This window comes from Cryptotermes secundus, unplaced genomic scaffold, assembly GCF_002891405.2.
Source record: "Cryptotermes secundus unplaced genomic scaffold, Csec_1.0 scaffold2000, whole genome shotgun sequence".
In the NCBI taxonomy this organism is placed as follows: domain Eukaryota; kingdom Metazoa; phylum Arthropoda; class Insecta; order Blattodea; family Kalotermitidae; genus Cryptotermes; species Cryptotermes secundus.
Window position 1 is genome coordinate 8,067 of NW_019726276.1, and position 17,650 is coordinate 25,716.

The 17,650-nt window shown below is 39.9% G+C and overlaps 1 protein-coding gene across 1 annotated transcript in view; it reads left to right on the forward strand.

Moving 5' to 3' along the window:
* The window catches only part of LOC111864176 (sex-determining region Y protein), a 13,854-nt gene extending 6,065 nt beyond the window's left edge, over positions 1-7,789 (forward strand). The window contains exons 4-5 of the mRNA XM_023851238.2: positions 4,839-4,996; positions 7,500-7,789. Of these exons, the coding sequence (XP_023707006.1) occupies positions 4,839-4,996; positions 7,500-7,760 (419 nt within the window). The 3' untranslated portion in view covers positions 7,761-7,789. The remainder of the gene's footprint in view (positions 1-4,838; positions 4,997-7,499) is intronic.
* The last annotated feature ends 9,861 nt before the right edge of the window (positions 7,790-17,650 follow it).

Below are 17,650 nucleotides of genomic sequence, written 5' to 3' on the forward strand. Positions count from 1 at the left end.
TAAGTATAAGAAATGTATGTATGTAGAGAGGGCAGAAGAGAGGCCAACAAGATCTGGTCTAGTGTACATCGACTGTATTGAAGACTACTTAATCTAACTTTTCGAACTTCTAATAAACATCTTTCTCAACTCAACTTCAACTTGTGATTCTCCGGTTTTCCTTCGACTCTTGTCTAGGCAGAGTCCTTTCCCACGAGATATTGAAAATACCATTACTGATATTCAGTAATATTAGGCAAACGTCCTTCTTGAGATAATTAATTATAATTAACCTGATGACGGCGGAGTAACCAGCCCGGCTACACAACAATTGTTCCCTTTGCTTCCACATCGGCCAACTGGTCCGACCAGCGTACTGTAACCACAGGGTGCCAAAGATGATTTTCTCAGCAATAAATTGCCTGGGATGACCACCCATCACCGTCTAATGCTGAGGTTAAGAATGCGTTCATGTGTCTACATAGCTTGGTGCTTAATTAACCCTTTAATGATGGAGGACATTTAATTCCTACTCACCCTTTGGGGTGGAGGGTATTTAAACATTTAAAACTATAAATGCAACATTTCACATAAAGTGTAATAAATTTGGGAAAACTGGAATTTTGTTTTTTTCTTATTTTCACACTACATTCAGAAATGTGTATAGAATCGGTGTATTGATGCACACTGCTTCAAAATTATTTTTTGTACAGTAAGCCTATAAACATTAGGAATAATGTTATCATATTATCTTAGAAATTCGGCTTGGTGTGTTAGTCGTGAAAACATTCCACACAGTCCCACGTCACACATGTCACACCAGTACATAGTTTTTGACACACAACATGCCGTGTCTGTGGTTTTGATTTCTTTGCAGTTGGTGGAGTCTTGCTTATAAAATTTCATTCTCTTAGATGGGGCACTGTTTTGTCTGACGAGTGTCGACGTAGCACTTTGTGTTCTACAGCATTAGCATATTTCACAGAGAGTCCCTCAGTTAAATGAATTCTGATTGACAATTGATCTGTTCTTTTCCTTGTGTTCTTCCTGCATATTATCATCACATTCAGAAATATTCTTTTTGTCCTTTATAGTTTTTCATATTCTCCAAATGGATGTTTGTGCTTTTCTTGATTCTGTCATTTACCACAGAATCCAGAAAAGCAGAAAGTAATTCCAAATCTGATAAAAGCTTGTTCTGGTTCGGTTTGAAGTAAATATATTCTGCAAACAACATGGCTGGCCACTTTGTTTCTTGCCGCTGGCCTTGGCTAACCAGACTTCATGATGCATATTTATAGAACAAAGGGGAATTACAATAGTAGCATTCATATAGTGAAGTGTTTGTCAGTTCACCAGCTCTGCTTGTTATACTTCAAATCAGACAAGTGGGAAACGTCCCCTCCAGCAGCACATCTACTGTTATGTCACAGCAGGGAAGTGTTTACTGGCCTTTGCTTAGCAGCAGCTTCTCTACTGTTACTTCACAGCGGGGAAGTGTTTACTGGCTTGGGAAATAACACGCAACAACTAGTAGAGCAAACACATATGCAGTCATGGATCATAAGTCAAAGAATTAAAGGGGAAAGAAGTCTCAATTCCCAACACCATGTAGGGACTCTAATGCTGAAGGGTTAAGCAGAGGACGTATTAACATTTCCTCTAATGTAAAAATTACTTGCAATATTTACAAACTTTCAGTGATTGAGTGACGATAGACTGGATTTGGATTGTTAATTGGGTTTATTGGACATGTTAATAGACACAACTCGTGACTGCACTTTACAAATCACTATCACACAGACTAGTGTTCTCTGTCGCGTTGCCCTTCCTCTGGGTTCCTGAGCTGACCCTGGGATCAGCTACTGCAGCACTGCTTCCCACAGTTCCTCAGTTGTGTGCAACACATTGCTTAGCGATGGCTCTGATCTTGTCGCATGCTTACAAAATGGTATCCTAGCAACAGGCGTGTTTTCTGAGCCATTCCCTAGCAGCAGCCGTCTCTCCTGGCTTCAAAGTTCTGACTGTCAGCAGACATGCCACAACACTTTCTTCAAAACCCACAATCCTGTCTGCTCTCAATACCTTACAGTTCACCTCAGTACGGAATGGACCAGAGCTAGTAAATTTAAGATATTAAATTGTTAACAGGAATGGTCTGATTCAAAGTTGCAAGTCACACTGTTATTCATTGGACATGGAGGATCTCATTTTGAACAATTTATGTAAATTCAGTAAGTAGTACAAACATTTCTAATGTATGTTTGCGTGAATTTTACTGACCAGTTAATCAGCATTAATGAATTTGCATGGCCATATTCTAAGTGTAATGTATGTTTAGTGTAAACACATTTTCATCAAATCGTTGGTGTTGGGTGTGTCTGAGATTTTACTCTGTCTGTTCCTTGAATATTATTCTCATTCTTATCTGTCCATGCGCGACTCGGTCAGAATCTGCCAGGTTTCTGTGTTTCTTCTTTCTGCTTTACTTCATAACATGTTTTGGTCTAACCAGTCATCATCATAAGTACAGGGTGTGTTCAAGGAGTCTGGGCTGCTTGCTTTTAGATATATTAGATGCTTCTAGATGTTTCATTCTGATTATGTTACGTCATGCCTTTGTGTCTTAATCATGTGTTTGGTTTATGTTTGTTGAGTATGTTGCGGTTGGTTCTGCATGTTTCCCCGTGTATTTTCTGTCTTTTCTGACTTCATAGCCATGTTTTGAACTGTTTACCTGCACCTGTTGGATGGGAGTAAATTTTCCAGGCGACTACAAATGCTATGCTGGCACCCAAATCTTAGTTATTTATCACCTTTCAGAATGAAGGAATAATATTACTTTGATTTTAATTTTTGTTTGCATGACAGCCAAAGACTGGCATTCCCTCATTATTAAACTGATACCAAAGTAATTACAAATTAACATGTTTATTTTAGGAACATAATGGCCCAGGTAGGAAAGATTTTGATGCAACGCGGTATGTAGAGCACTGGTATTTTAAGTCCACTTGCAGTCAGTATTTTGGCCATGAGTGAATGGTAGTGGTATATGTTGCACAGTTTGTAATGATTTTTTTTTTTGCCTGGCCTCTAAAATGCCTTCTACAATTTTTGGCACTTTTTTCAGCCATGAATGACTCATTTGGTTTCTAACTAAAGTGCAGTTTTTAGGCGCCAGTCACTGTCCATTCCTTTGAAGAGGTTGACCATTTTGTTGTAATCATCTGTTCCAATTATTGAACACACATTTAGCTACATACATTTTAAGGTTGTTTTGAAATATCCTCTTCTGTCTCTTCAGTTTTACTAAACAAGTGTCCCTTTGTATGTTTAGCCCCACTTCCATGTAATGACTACAGGAATGTCATATAAAATTAAGATTTGATTTCCATGGTTCTTTTAATTTACTGTTTACCATCCCACAAGTGTTTTCACACTGACATCTCTTATATTCATCATTTTCAGCTCTAAAAGAAGTGACAAGTTCCTACATAGTTAGAATGTGAAATTTGCTGTTGGTATAAACAAATCTAACAGAACTTTTTGTGGGAGAAATCAGTATTTTTCTTTAGGAACTATTGCCCTTTTTAAATAATATTTTAATGTGACACTATTCATCAAAGAGTTTGTACTCAAAAAACATAGAATGATATTTTGGCCACCAAGGAAGACAAGGAATATCTGTCAGTCACAACGTTTGTTTTCAGTAATTTATGTTTATTGAAATGTTACTGGGCTACATGTTTTGGTCATTTGATCATCATCGGGCCTTATGATAAAATGTGTGTCATTGTTTGTTACTGAACTGCTTACACAACAGATTCATAATGATGTAAAAACAAGATACTGGAGGCGAATGTCTTCTCTTTATCGGCCTTAGATTAGGGTCCAGTGGTGATCACTTGTGAACACAGTAATGAACCCTTAGACTCATTAAAAGGGTAGCAGATTCCTTGGCCAAGTGTGAAATTATTAGATTCTTAACAGTAATTCTTTAAAACATTTTGTTCATCATCATCTGCAAGGGTTGAGCTTGTTGGCCTATTCAGTCCTCAAACGTCTAGCCACAATTTTTCAGGATTATAAGTAACCCTTTTACACTCGAGCTGGTCACCAGCCTTTTGCAAATCTCCCTATCTTGGAGGACCTGGGTTTTTATGCAGGGTTTCCCTCCTACAGACAGGGTGCCTACCTGCCACTTAACCCTGGGAAGGGATCCTGCGAGTCCTGCAGTTGGACTGTCTCTTCTGAGAGTTCCAGCATGTAGCTTTTAAACATTTTGCTTAGGTTTGAATGTTTGTAATTACATACCAATTTTACACAGAACAAAAAGAAAATGTGGGGCACAGAACTGTATAAACAGGCATATAGGCCTCTGTAGCTGTTTCAGGAGGCAGCTTCAGGTATTTTGTCCAGAAATTGCATGTGTTTGGGTTGCTTCTGTAATAATGGATTGCACTGTGCTAAGGGCCTTCTCTCTTGCATGCCAGTGGTGTGGTGAGAACCATTAATGGAATATTAACTAACCAACTCCATGGAGCTGAGTCCTTCTTGAGAAGCCGCCAGTTGCTCAGCTACTCACGAATTTCCCAACATTTTATGGAACCCCACCCTCCATTAGTTCATACCCTGAGTCAGATCAATCCAGTGTATACCACTCCATCCTGTCTAAGAACCATCTGAATTTTATCCTCTCACCTATGTCTAGGTCTTCCTAGTGATCTCTTTCCTTCTAGCTTTCCCACCAGTATCCTACATGCATTCCTCTTCTCCCTGATGAATAGCATAACATATAAATTCATTTTGTAATTTTTAATGGAAAGCTACAATCTAAAAATCATTCTTCCTCTGCTCAGACTACAGCTACAACCCACTTGAAGCTCGAAGGCAAAAGGCTGCTCATGTGGGGGCCCATAGGGTGAAAGGCACGAATCCGAGTGGCCATAAGGCAACTAACACCCTCGGAGTCAGTGGGAAAGTGGCCCATAGCCGCCACAGTCCTGCGACATCAAGGGTAAGTAATTTCACACCATACACTGTGGAACTTCTCTAAATTACTGCTCTTATTCAATGAATTTCTTTCTCAGTATCTTTGAGTGGGGTGGGGCTGATCACCATGTGGCCTAGTGTATCAACCCAGGAATGATGAACCTTGGAACTCACCAGATTCAGATAAATAAACCCACATAAAAGGCCACGAAATAAACTAAATTTTATGGTCATAACAGTTTGTCAGTTGTGTGTGAAGTGAAGGAAAATTCCACAGTTTATATCCAGAATATCAAGTCATGGCAGTGTAACATTTATGTGTGGTGTGGAGGAAATACCATAACCGAAATCCAGAGTATCGAGTCATGGCTGTACAACAGTTATATTACAGTGGCATTATGGTGTTGCATTTGTACATGCATGTGTGTGTGTGTGGGGGGGGGGCTACCTTCTCTATAGGAGATGTAGATCAGCTTACTCTCTGGGTGGCCCCTCTAGTTTTATGGCTCTGTGTGGTCCATGTCATTAAAGGAAAGTAGTCTGTTAGGTCCTGCCAGAACCTCTTGTTTGTATTTTTAAAATGTCAGTGAGTCCTGATAACATAGGGATATTATTGAACATTATATGCAGGGGCCAGGTTTGCAGAGTCTAGTGCAAACCCTCCTCAGTAAGCCTACAGTATATAACTGAAATATGCTAATTTAATAACACATTATTTGATAATATTGAGATAGTATGAGGTTTGCCACAATGCAGCCTCAGTGACCTTAGAAGATTATTTCCTGTTGTTATGTGATCTGTGTATATGTATGTATTAAGATATGTCATGCATAGTTCATATTCAAGAAGTCCCAAGTTTGATTCTCATCTTGAAGGCTTCTTGTCTCGAACAAGATCCTTCCGTGATTTTCCTAAATCCTTCAGGCAAACACCGAGATAGTTCCTTATACATACCCTAATGACATCCTTGCAGATCCTTCCCAATTTGTAGTTTCCATTCGACTTCGAATTCAACACTACATGGTGCATTCAAGTTCTAAGGTCTCCAATTTTTTCCTCACACAATAATCATACAAAAAAATTTCTGTCACTTTTCAATGTAATCTCCCTGCAGCCATACACATTTTTCACAACGTCGATGGCATGATTCCATGGCCACTGTGAACGCTTCTGTAGGAGTCTGTTTTGACCACCGGAAAATCGCTGATGCAATAGCGGCACGACTGGCAAATGTGCGACCACGGAGAGTGTCTTTCATCGTTGGGAAAAGCCAAAAATCGCTAGGAGCCAAGTCAGGTGAGTAGGGAGCATGAGAAACCACTTCAAGGTTGTTTTCACGAAGAAACTGGTGCGTCACGTACGCCCAATGCGCTGGTGCATTGTCCTGGTGAAAGAGCACACGTGCAGCCTTTTCTGGCCTTTTTTCTCGCAGTGCTGGAAGGAGCTTGTTTTTCAAAATATCTTGGTAGGATGCAACTGTAACCGTAGTGCCCTTTGGAACGCAATGAGTAAGGATTACGCCATCACTGTCCCAAAACATGGCCACCATCATTTTTTCAGCACTGACACTTACCCAAAAATTTTTGGTGGCGCTGAGTCTGTGTGCTTCAATTAAGATGACTGGCGCTTCATCTCAGGGTTGAAAAACGGCATCCATGTCTCATCAATTGTCACAATTGATGAAAAGAAAGTCCAATTCATGCCTTCATCATGTGTCAACTTCACCTGGCAAATTGCCATGCGTGCAGCCTTGTGGTCGTCCGCCAGCATTCGTGGCACCCACCTGGAGGACCGTTTCCGCATTTGCAGGTTTTCTTGCAGGATTGTGTGCACAGATCCCACGGAAATGCCAACTTTGGAGGCGATGTTTTCCACACTCAATCGGCGATCCTCCAAAACAACTTTCTCAACTCGCTCAACCTTGTTGTCAGACCGGCTGGTGTGAGGACAGGATTGTTTTGGTTCATTGTCACACGCTGTTCGGCCTTCTTTGAACTGTCGCACCCACGAACGCACATTTTTCACATTCATGACACCATCACCACATGTCTCACTCAACTGGCGATGAATTTCAATGGGTGTCACCACGCAAGTGGAGAAAACGAATGATTACTCGCTGTTCTTGTAACGAAAACGTCGCCATTTTAGGTATCAAAAACACTCCTCACTCTCACCACCACACTAGAATTTTGTGTGCTCTACAGTGCTGCCATCTCTGTCATGCATTCACAAAGAGTGCGCACATATTTTAAACTAAACCGCGTGTGTCTATCTGCTCCCAATCCTGAGAAAAAATTCGGAGACCTTAGAACTTGAATACCCCTCGTATATGTACTATGCAAACTAAGTAACAATTGTTAAATAAGCTGAGAATTATTTCTTTTTTGACACTTACTGCTTTGTATTTTGGATAAAATTGTCTCTTGTATTATTTAGCATTAACTAAGCAAACTGGTAATTCTCCATACCACCTAGGACTAGGCTTTGAAATAAAGGGGCTGATGGAAGCATTGTTTTATTGTTTGCAGATATTCACAAAGGAGGATGTTCGCACCAGTCCATGCCCTCAGTCAATGAATGATGTCAGGGCTGCAGTAAATTGTGACACTGCAACCTTGATGGATGACCAGCAATTGCCATATGTGCAGGCACCTGGTTTAGAAATTACCAGCTTACTAAAGGACAGTGCTGATGTTGCCAGCCTAGTAGAATTTGTTCAGCTGGAGCTCCCAAAATGGGATTTTTTGTTTCAATTAAATTTAATAAATACTTACTATGCGAACTATTAAATAATTAAATTATAATTATATAATATGTAATATAATAATATAATTAAATTAAATTAAATTATAATAAAATTATTAAATAAGCTTAGAATTATTTCTTTTTTGACACTTGCTGCTTTGGATGGAATTGTCTCTTCTATTAATTAGCCTTAACTAAGCAGACTGTTAATTTTCCATACCACCTAGGACTAGGCTTTGAAATAAGGGGGCTGATGGAAGCATTGTTTTATGGTTTGCAGATATTGGCAATGGAGGATGTTCACACCAGTCCATGCCCTCAGTTCATAAATGATGACAGCGCTCAAGAAAATTGTGACTATGTGACGTTGATGGATGGCCAGCAGTTGACATATGTGCAGGCACCTGGATTAGAAATTACCAGCACGCTGAGGGACAGTCCTGAAGTTGCCAGCCTGATAGGTTTTGTTCAGTTGGAGCTCCGAAATTGGGATTTTATGGATAAATTAAATGTAATAAATACATGTTTTAGACTACAGAGTGCTTGTTTATTTGTGTTTAATAATAGATTAAAATGAATAAATAATGTGTCTTTAGCTGTGGCAGTTATTCAGGCAAAGGCCTTGTAGCTCATGGCTAGAATGTTTGCATGTATGTATCTTAGAAAAATTAACCACTGAAAGTCTGCAACNGTTTAGAAACATCAGTATATTTTTTGCGCACAAAATCAAGATGACCATTTTGTAACTCTAAAATAGGAGAAATGGCATAGTCTTACGTGCCTTTCTTATGAGAATTTGTAATAATGTAGTAATTAGTATCAGGAAATATCCCGTTCACATGCAATATGAAATTTTGTCATAAAGTGAAACAATTTTAGCGAGATAGAAGACACCCAGTGATGGTGGTATACAGCTGAATCCTGTAGAGAGGAAGAAGGGTGACTAATGTAATATGTTGCATTTAAGACGGAAATGTACGTTAAATAAATGACAAATTAATTCAATGGGATGCTTAAATTGCTATATACAGGGTGTCCCAGGAGGAATGGACCAAACTTCGGGAGGGTGTTCCTTATGTTAAAGTATGCCGATATAACCCAAAACGCCTATGTCCAAAGTTGAACGGTTACGGAGATAATGGCCCAAGAAAAGTGTGATCTTCTAGCAGGTCCACGGATTATACCTATCAGCTGAGAGGCCTTATCTCTGTTTGTCCTTGAGTGCCGTGATTCACCCTAGCTGTGCTTATGTAGTTGGCTTTATCAGAACGCGCAGTCAGCACGTTACGTCAGCGCTTGCCATTCATGTCCCATGTATAGTGCTTGGAAACCCTAAGGACAATTATGACATGGCGAGCGAGTATTTTGTACTTCAATTTTATGGCTTCATGTCACTCACAAGTTAGTTTTATGTCACGTACATTATTAACATTACAGAATCCACATATTCCTGCCAGTTTTAATATGTATTTTGTAATCAACAAGTGTGCAACGCCGGTCAAAGTTTGACACTTCTCTGGCCATTATCTCCGTAACCGTTCAACTTTGGACATAGGTGTTTTGAGTTATATCGGCATACTTTAACACAAGGAACACCCTCCCGAAGTTTCGTCCATTCCTCCTGGGACACCCTGTATATTACATACTTCAAAGAGAAGTACTAAGAAGACAAATGAAAATCAATCACAACACTCAAATCGATAGCTGCGCTGATACCACCTTACTCGCCAATGGACACCAATGATCAACGATATTGATTTTAAAAAATCTTTTCCCAGCCAGGAAATAGAATAAATAAACTGAAATAAATAAAAGTATGTTATCATATCTACAGGAAAATACATATAGAAAAATGAATAGAAGTGTATATTTTCAGAGCTACACAAACTAATGTTCACGACCAGTGGGGATGGAATGAGTTAACCTAGATGTAGGGTTCTTGACTAGTAGACTATAGTGAAAGGGGAAATATACAGCCATGACATGATCGCATGAAACACAACTTAAACACCAAAGTTGAAGGCAGTGTGTATATCTGAAACGTCAGTATGCTCCTAAGAGACCAAGAAACATGATTCCTCAAACTTCATTGTTGATGCTGGTAGCATTAATTTTTCCCCTAAGATGAAAGAATTGTAGCCCTACCACAGATCTGTGCAACGATAAACTGTGCTCAAGACTTTGATTAGTTTATGCAGAAGCCATTATAGGTAGCAGCTAGGCTGACAAAAATTTGTCAATTCACTGTTGGGTGATGTTCCCTGAACTTAATTTGGGCTTTTAGTTACCTGATTACTTCACAACGCTAAACAGCAGTTCTTCTCCATCATTACATTTAACACCAATAGTATCAGGGGGATCACAGCTATCAGTTCCCAAGACCTTTATCCTACACCCACAAGCACAAGATTGCTAATTCGAATGAGTTGAACCAACCAACCAACCAGCCATTGTACCGATCTGCTTCGCAATTGGGTGATCAATAAACCAATGAATGAGACTACTATGTAGCAAAACTGTATGAAATATACTACTCTAATTTCGTTTTGTTCTATAAATTCGTATCATGAAGACTGGTTTTAGCATCCAAGGCCATACATGAGCAGCGAAGTTCCTAGCTGTGTTTTGTCGTGACCATTGAAGGACATACTCGTATTTACTTCAAACCAAATCAGAACAAAGTTTTATGAGATTTGGAATTTGGCACTGAAAATGGATGTTTATGCTTCTCTCGATTCTGTGGTAAATGAGAATTGAGAAAATCACAAACCTGAAGGTTCATTACCGTGTTGACAAGAGCCTTCCACTGGTCCCTATCCTGAGCCAGATCAATCTGATCAATACCATCCCAACCTATCTCTCCAAGGTCCATTTCAATATTATCCACCCACCTATCCCTTGGTCTTCCCAGTGGTTTCTTTCCTTCTTGCTTTCCCACCAATTTCCTATACGCATTCCTCATCTCCCCCATTCGTGCTACATGCCCTGCCCACCTCATTATCCTTGCTCTTATATCAATAGCTGAATATAAAGGTTGCAGTAATGCTCGAGTGACGTCACAGCGGCTACTTGTCGAATCATAGAGATACCACGTCATAGCACCTAGTGTCAAATTTGTGGTGCAATTAGTTTTGCTTGAGTGAAGCCTGATAGTAATAGTAAGAAGAGGAAGAGAGTTTTATTAGAAGTTCCCACGATTTAAGAAGCGTGAGAGAAAGGAAGGGTATATATTACATGCTTTGTCTTGCATTGATGTGTTAGAATGTGATTTTGTGTGCATGCAATCAGTCCGTAAAGCACATATTAAATATATCGGTGTTGACAATTATGTAGAAGATGAACAACAAATAATTTCAGATTTCATAATTGCTAGGGTAGTAAATAACAGTAGGACCTACTTTGCGGTGATACACTTCAGGTGTTGGGCACTAAAATTTATGAATGCCCTGATACACATTACGGTTGCCATCCCAGGCCCACAAACATATCACCAGTTGATCATTCATAAAATGCAAACATAAATAACGAAGTATAGAGCAGCTCTCATCACAAAAATATATTGCACTTTATAAATGGAAGCTGTGGTGTAGATGTACATCTGTTGCTCCTGCCAGGAATCAAATCTTGACTGTGAAGTCTGTAGCCAGTAGCTGACCCAACTCCTACTGTTGGAAATCATACACGGAAAGTGATCACTGCACTGTGTGATCATTATTTGTATCTCTGTTAGTCTCACATATAGATTGAAGCATTGGAAGGAAAATGAGTATTTCAAGTTGAGACCAGCCAGTTCTTCTCAAGGCTATACAGTGTGCGTTCAACTAGTATAGGTGACGTAAGGAAGCTTTGTTTTCATTTGTTGTGTAATACGGTAAACCCCTTTACACTTAGAAAAACCAGTATATGTTAACACTCTAACATGTAATTCATCTACGTATTCGTGTAACCGACAGATGAGGTTATGACTTTAAGATAAATGAAAGAACAATTACAACTGACCATATTTGCACACTGATGTGACAGAATATGTCCATCTTGCTCAAAGCCCAAATTGAGACTGCTTAGTGTCACAGACATTAAGTCAAAGCATCCCTCTTTGTTGCTTTGAAAAGAAAAGTTTTAAATTTACGGCTTCTAATTGGCTATCGGCAGTAAGGTGTACATAATTGTTGACTGCATAAGCAGCAATCCCTTTAGAATTGGGGCACATTCCTCTTTACTGTTCATGGTGCATACTGGGCTGTTTCAGGATCTGCCTCCTCGCACCTCAGAGATCAGAAGAAAACCAGGCGCTCCCTCGTAGTGTTGGTGAGAGCTTTTAGTTGGCGAAAGGAAAGCAGAAGGATATACGAGGGGGTACCCAAAACAAACTGAACTTATTTTTTTTTTTTAACTTATTTATTCAAATTTTAAGCACAAACCTTCAATCCCCTTCAAAGTACTCTCCACTTACACTAATACACTTGTCTAGTCTTTTATTCCATTTTTCAAAACATTGTCTAAATTCATCTTTTGAGATGCTTGACAGTGCCTCCGTCGTTTTTTCCTCTCATGTCTCTTTTCATTCGAGGAAACAAAAAAAAGTCGCACGGGGCAAGGTCGGGTGAGTATGGAGGGTGAGGAACAGGGGTCATACCATTTTTGGTCAAGAATTGTCGTACAGACAGGGCTGTGTGAGCAGGGGCATTGTCATGATGGAAAAACCAGTCACCCGACTGCCACAAATCTGGCCGCTGAGCTCCACTGAACTCCCGACAGCTCCACAATTTCTTCAATGGTCCGTCATCGATCTTCCTTGATGATTTCATGAATTTTTTCAACATTTTCATGTGTTCGGGCCGTGGAAGGACGACCAGAACGAGGTTTGTCATCAATTGACATTTCACCATTTTTGAAACAGGAAAACCACTCAAACACTTGAGTTTTCCCCATAGCATTGTCCTTGTATGCCGTTTTTAACATTTCAAGAGTTTCTGTTCCACTTTTCCTGAGCAAAAAGCAGAATATCACCGCCGTACGCTGTTCACGAAAATCAGCCATTGCAAAAACGACGATCACACAAAACAGTTGTCACTATAAACTCTGCCGAAACTAGTCCTTACCTTCTGAAGCAACGGTAGTCGGCTCATCGACTCAGGAATGTTAGCTCTATGCGCTCATTGTGGCAAATCGCGGTACTACAAAAGCTCTGCCCACAAAAAAATTAGTTCGGTTTCTTTTGGGTACCCCATTGTACAATTCCTTAGAAATCAGAAGCTCAGGGGTGAAAATGTTGTATTTACAGAGAAGATCCAAAGTGAAATAGATGACTAGATTTAGTCTCCATTAGCTTAGGGAAACAAATGTGGGTATGATTCCTGGACTTTTACAGCTACACTGTTCCTTTCACAGCAGTAACCTAGTTTGGCACAGGCCACCAACCCAAAGGCGATAGATACTTCATCAGAGATTTACTTACTGTGATCTCATTCAATTGTATCTCATGGGAGCTGCCTTGTTATTGCATGGACTAAACAGAAGTGCTTTATAAATGTAAGGCTAGGTAGAGGGAAATGGAGGAAGAAGGAAATACCAGGCTGTGGGTAATGCCTAGTGATGTAAGTGACCCATCTGTGGACCTCTGTACATTGGTGATACAGTGTAATGTGGTTTTATTCAAACAAAATGGAAGTTTGTGCTAAATCACAGTTCAGGTCTAGCAGTATTAAGTGAGTGTGTTAATTAAGCATTGTTTCCTTTTCAAATTAAAGCATAATGCAGCTGCTTGTACGAGGACAGGGGAGTCACGTTATTGACTGTGAAGGCAGTGAGTCTGTTGGGCAGATCAGAGTAAGTGACTTACTTTGCTTTTACTTTTAAGTGGATCAGTGGTTAATGTGCTTTCCTCAAAGTGCAGTTTTGAACACTCGATTTCACAGAGTTTACAAACATCAAAATGCAAGAAATTTTATGTGATGTTAGGCATTTATGATTTCTCAGGTTCTGTTGGGTTTGTTGGGATGCAGTTTGTAGGGGATCATTCTTGGTGCACTTGGAGTGAGGAGTTGCAGAACTCTCCTGTCAGCTTTGCCATTCCTGTTCATTCACATGTAAACCTGTGAAGAGATGAGCAGATTTTCATAAAAGTAATGTTGGGGAGTTTTACTAAAATTTGTCAGCTAAACTGCTTTATATTTGTATTAATTAATGGTTATAATTGACTTAACTGGACGAATTGAGCCAGTTTGATCCAAGCAGAAAGACTGACTTTCTTTTTTTGTGGTTTCCTTGGTTCCTGGGATACTACAATAAGTGGGTGTATGACCACTTCCTTCTACTTGCTTTCATCCAGTGATTTAGCACTGTGTGGTCAAAGTTATTTACAGCATTAATAAATAAACTGCAAGCATGAACTACCACAGAATTTTGGAGGAAAGCGTTTTAAGTACCTACCAAAAGTGTGCGTTCGTGTCTAAGGTTTTTTGATGGCGTTCTACAGTTCCTGTAGGCAGACGATGCCTTTAGGCTCATAATTATACAGTGTGATCATGGGAGAAGATCTTGTGAATCATTCCACTGCTGAGGCAGAAAAGCCACACACTTACCTGATCAAGTTGACATACAGATATTTCGTTTTCTAACAATACCATAAAAGCAAGAGTGTGTATATAGTGAAAGTCCTTTTTTATTTTATCCAAATAAATCATTGAGCAGCTGCTGTGAAGTAAGCAATGCAGTTATATGCTAACCCACTCATAAATCCTGGGCCTCACGTTACTGTAGCTACTGCATTTGGCTGTACAATAAGCAGAGATTCACTTGGTCACAAATAACAGTTTGCAACATTTCAGTAAACCTTACTGACATTCTCCAGTGCCACATATATATCAGGAAGGCACATAATCTGTCTTTGTGTAATTACATCATGCACTTTCGCCAGCCTTTTCGTTAAATGTGTACAGCCTGTGGTTATCCACATTCATCATCATCATCACTGGCACGGCAGCCCTTTGTGATGCTTGAAGGTGTGATTGGTTTATTGATTGATTCAATCCAGTTAAATTAGAAGAAATAATTTTTGTGATTGATGCTACTTTCATGGATTGTAATGATCTTAAGTTAATTTTAATATTGCCTACAAGTAAGAAGGCCCACCCACGGTCAACTTAGGCAGTCTGAAACCTGGGAGGAGGGGTATGATTTATAAGTGTCAGAATTGTGGTGATGATGCATGTTTTCGCTCTTTCAAGGACTACCACAGTATATTGAACTCCTCAGACTGTACTAAAGGAATGCACAGAAAATCTTCAATGTGCAGATGTTACAGGATATCAGAACTGAGGCTTTTGCGGCAAACAAAATTCATATTGTGTCCTTGGTGATAACACTGACAGTCTAGCAGGTGGGAGGTACATATTGCCTCCATTTTCAGGATAGAAGTTAGCCATACTGAAAAAGTGGCTAGTCATATAAGGAAAGTTGGGGGGGGGGGCACCTAACAGGACAAAGAGTGAACGAGCAGGCAATCAGAATCGGATATAATGCCAGAGAGGCCATGAAAATGGCCACTTATTCTCTAATATGATAAAAAAAGTACATTATAACAAAGAAGCCCATGGGATCCTGTCCCTGGGAGGAGTCTTTTTGCATTCCCTCAAAGTGCACATGGTCACTCCTTGTCTGTCAATAACCCGCCCCCTTCCAAATATAACCAGCCACTTTCGCAGCTAGGACCACTTCTATCCTGAAGATTCAGGCAGTACATGCCTCCAAAATTCAGGTACCCACCACCCAAGACCACAAGGTGCCATCATCCAGAGGACTACCTATGGCTCATCATACCAAAATCTGACATTCGCAAACATTTATTTATGTTTACTAAAAGGACAGTGAAAATATAAAAATATTCAATATAGTCAACACAGAAGCTCCAAAGAAATATTTTGATAACTACTTATTACAAAAAGCTCTTATATGTAATATGACATGACACCTGAAAGCTGGAATAGTGAAGTCAGAGAAGACGGTCATCGCTAGGCAGCGGCTTGTTGAAACGTTTCCGCCATGACCAACTGACCAGTCTGCTGCAGAGCAATTAGGTAAACACAACTGGTTGGTTATCATGGTATTACAAGTGTAGTCATGACAATGGATTTGTGACAAAGGAATTTCCATGGATATGAACTAGCCTCTATATAAGGATATATATATATATATATTCAGATCACCTACCAATAGTATTCCACATACTGGATCATGTTAAAATTAGGAACCTTTTGGAACCTATTGAAAAATTCACAGACTGGGAGCAGTTTTAAAGCCTTGCCTCAGAGTTAATATCACCTAAAATAGAAATTACGCCTGGGGTAGAAGCCGATAAAGTGGCGCGCGACTTTGCAGCCTCTATTGCTTCAGCATATAGGTTGTCCACAAGAAAAGTTACACTTTCGGACATAAACAAAGATCTTCCTGGTCTAGGTCGCCTGTTAAAATATAAGCAGAGGCTATGAAAATTGTGGCAAGAAACCAGGGCTCCAGCATGTAAGACAGCACTAAATTGGGTCACAAAGTCAATCAGGCAAATGACCCGAAAAAAGGCACTTGAACAGTGGGAAACAAAAATAGGTAACGCTGAAGTCACACCTCAGGGTATATGGCCAATTGCAAAATCCCTCCTAAAGAGGGATGGACCAATGGCACCAACTGCAATTCATGGTGCTGCAGGCCTTAAATTTCACCCATTCGAAAAAGTCAATGCAATTGCTGATTGTTTTGAAAATCAGTTCACGCCGCACAATCTGTGCGACGATACCCATGAACGGCGAGTGGAGGCTAGAGTTCAAGCTCTGCTCGAAACTGTAGATGAGAAGCCCCCTCAAACGATCAGACCATGTGACATACAAAAATTGATAAATTCCTTGAAATTGAGAAAGTCCTGTGGAATTGACGGCATCCCAAATGAATGCTTCAAGCAACTTCCAAGGCGACCATTGGTTCACCTAACTCGTTTATTTAATCATTGTCTCCGACTCTCTCATTTTCCAAATACTTGGAAGGCAGCAAAAGTAATAACTTTACCTAAACCCGTTAAAGACACAAAATTCCCGCAAAATCTCCTGTCCACGACAGGAAAACTATTCAAAAAAGTAATTTTGAAATTACTACAAAAACATGTTGAAGAAAGAAGCTTGCTCAACGCAAGCCAGTTTGGTTTTCATGCAAGTCACAGCATGACATTGCAATGTATGAGGCTGGCGGACCATGTGACCCTTAATTTCAACAACAAAATTTCTACGGCCGCGGTGTTCTTGGACATTGAAAAAGCCTTTGATACCACACAGCATTCAGGCTTGCTGTATAAGTTATCAAAATTGGAATTCTCGAACAGTTTGACCAAACTTATTGGGTCCTTTCTTTCTCAGCATAAATTCAGGGTTTCGGTTGAAGGCCAAATGTCAACCCCAAGGGAAATGCAAGCAGGGGTGCCACAAGGCTCAGTCCTCTCCCCTACCCTTTTCAATTTGTACATAAATGATGCTCCCCAAACACATGGTGTTCACATGGCACTCTTTGCGGATACACCTGTGTGTGCGACAGATCGCAAGGAGGGTTTTATTGTTAGAAAAGTCCAGCGCGGTCTCAGCTCAATGGAGACCTGGTGTGAGCGCTGGAATATTAAAATTAATGAAGATAAGACTCTGGGGGTCTACTTCTTCCATAGTTGTCGACCACATGAGTCTTGTCTCACTTTAAATGGACGAAATGTTCCATTTGTAAATAGTGTCAAATATCTAGGTGTAATCTTCGATAAGAGAGTTACATCGAGATTGCACATAGAAATGATCGAAGCCAAGGCCTTCAGAACATTCATTAGGGTATATTCCCTATTCAAAAGTGAGCGATTGAGCGCTAACATTAAAATGACCTTGCACAAGGCTCTCATTAGATCCGTAAT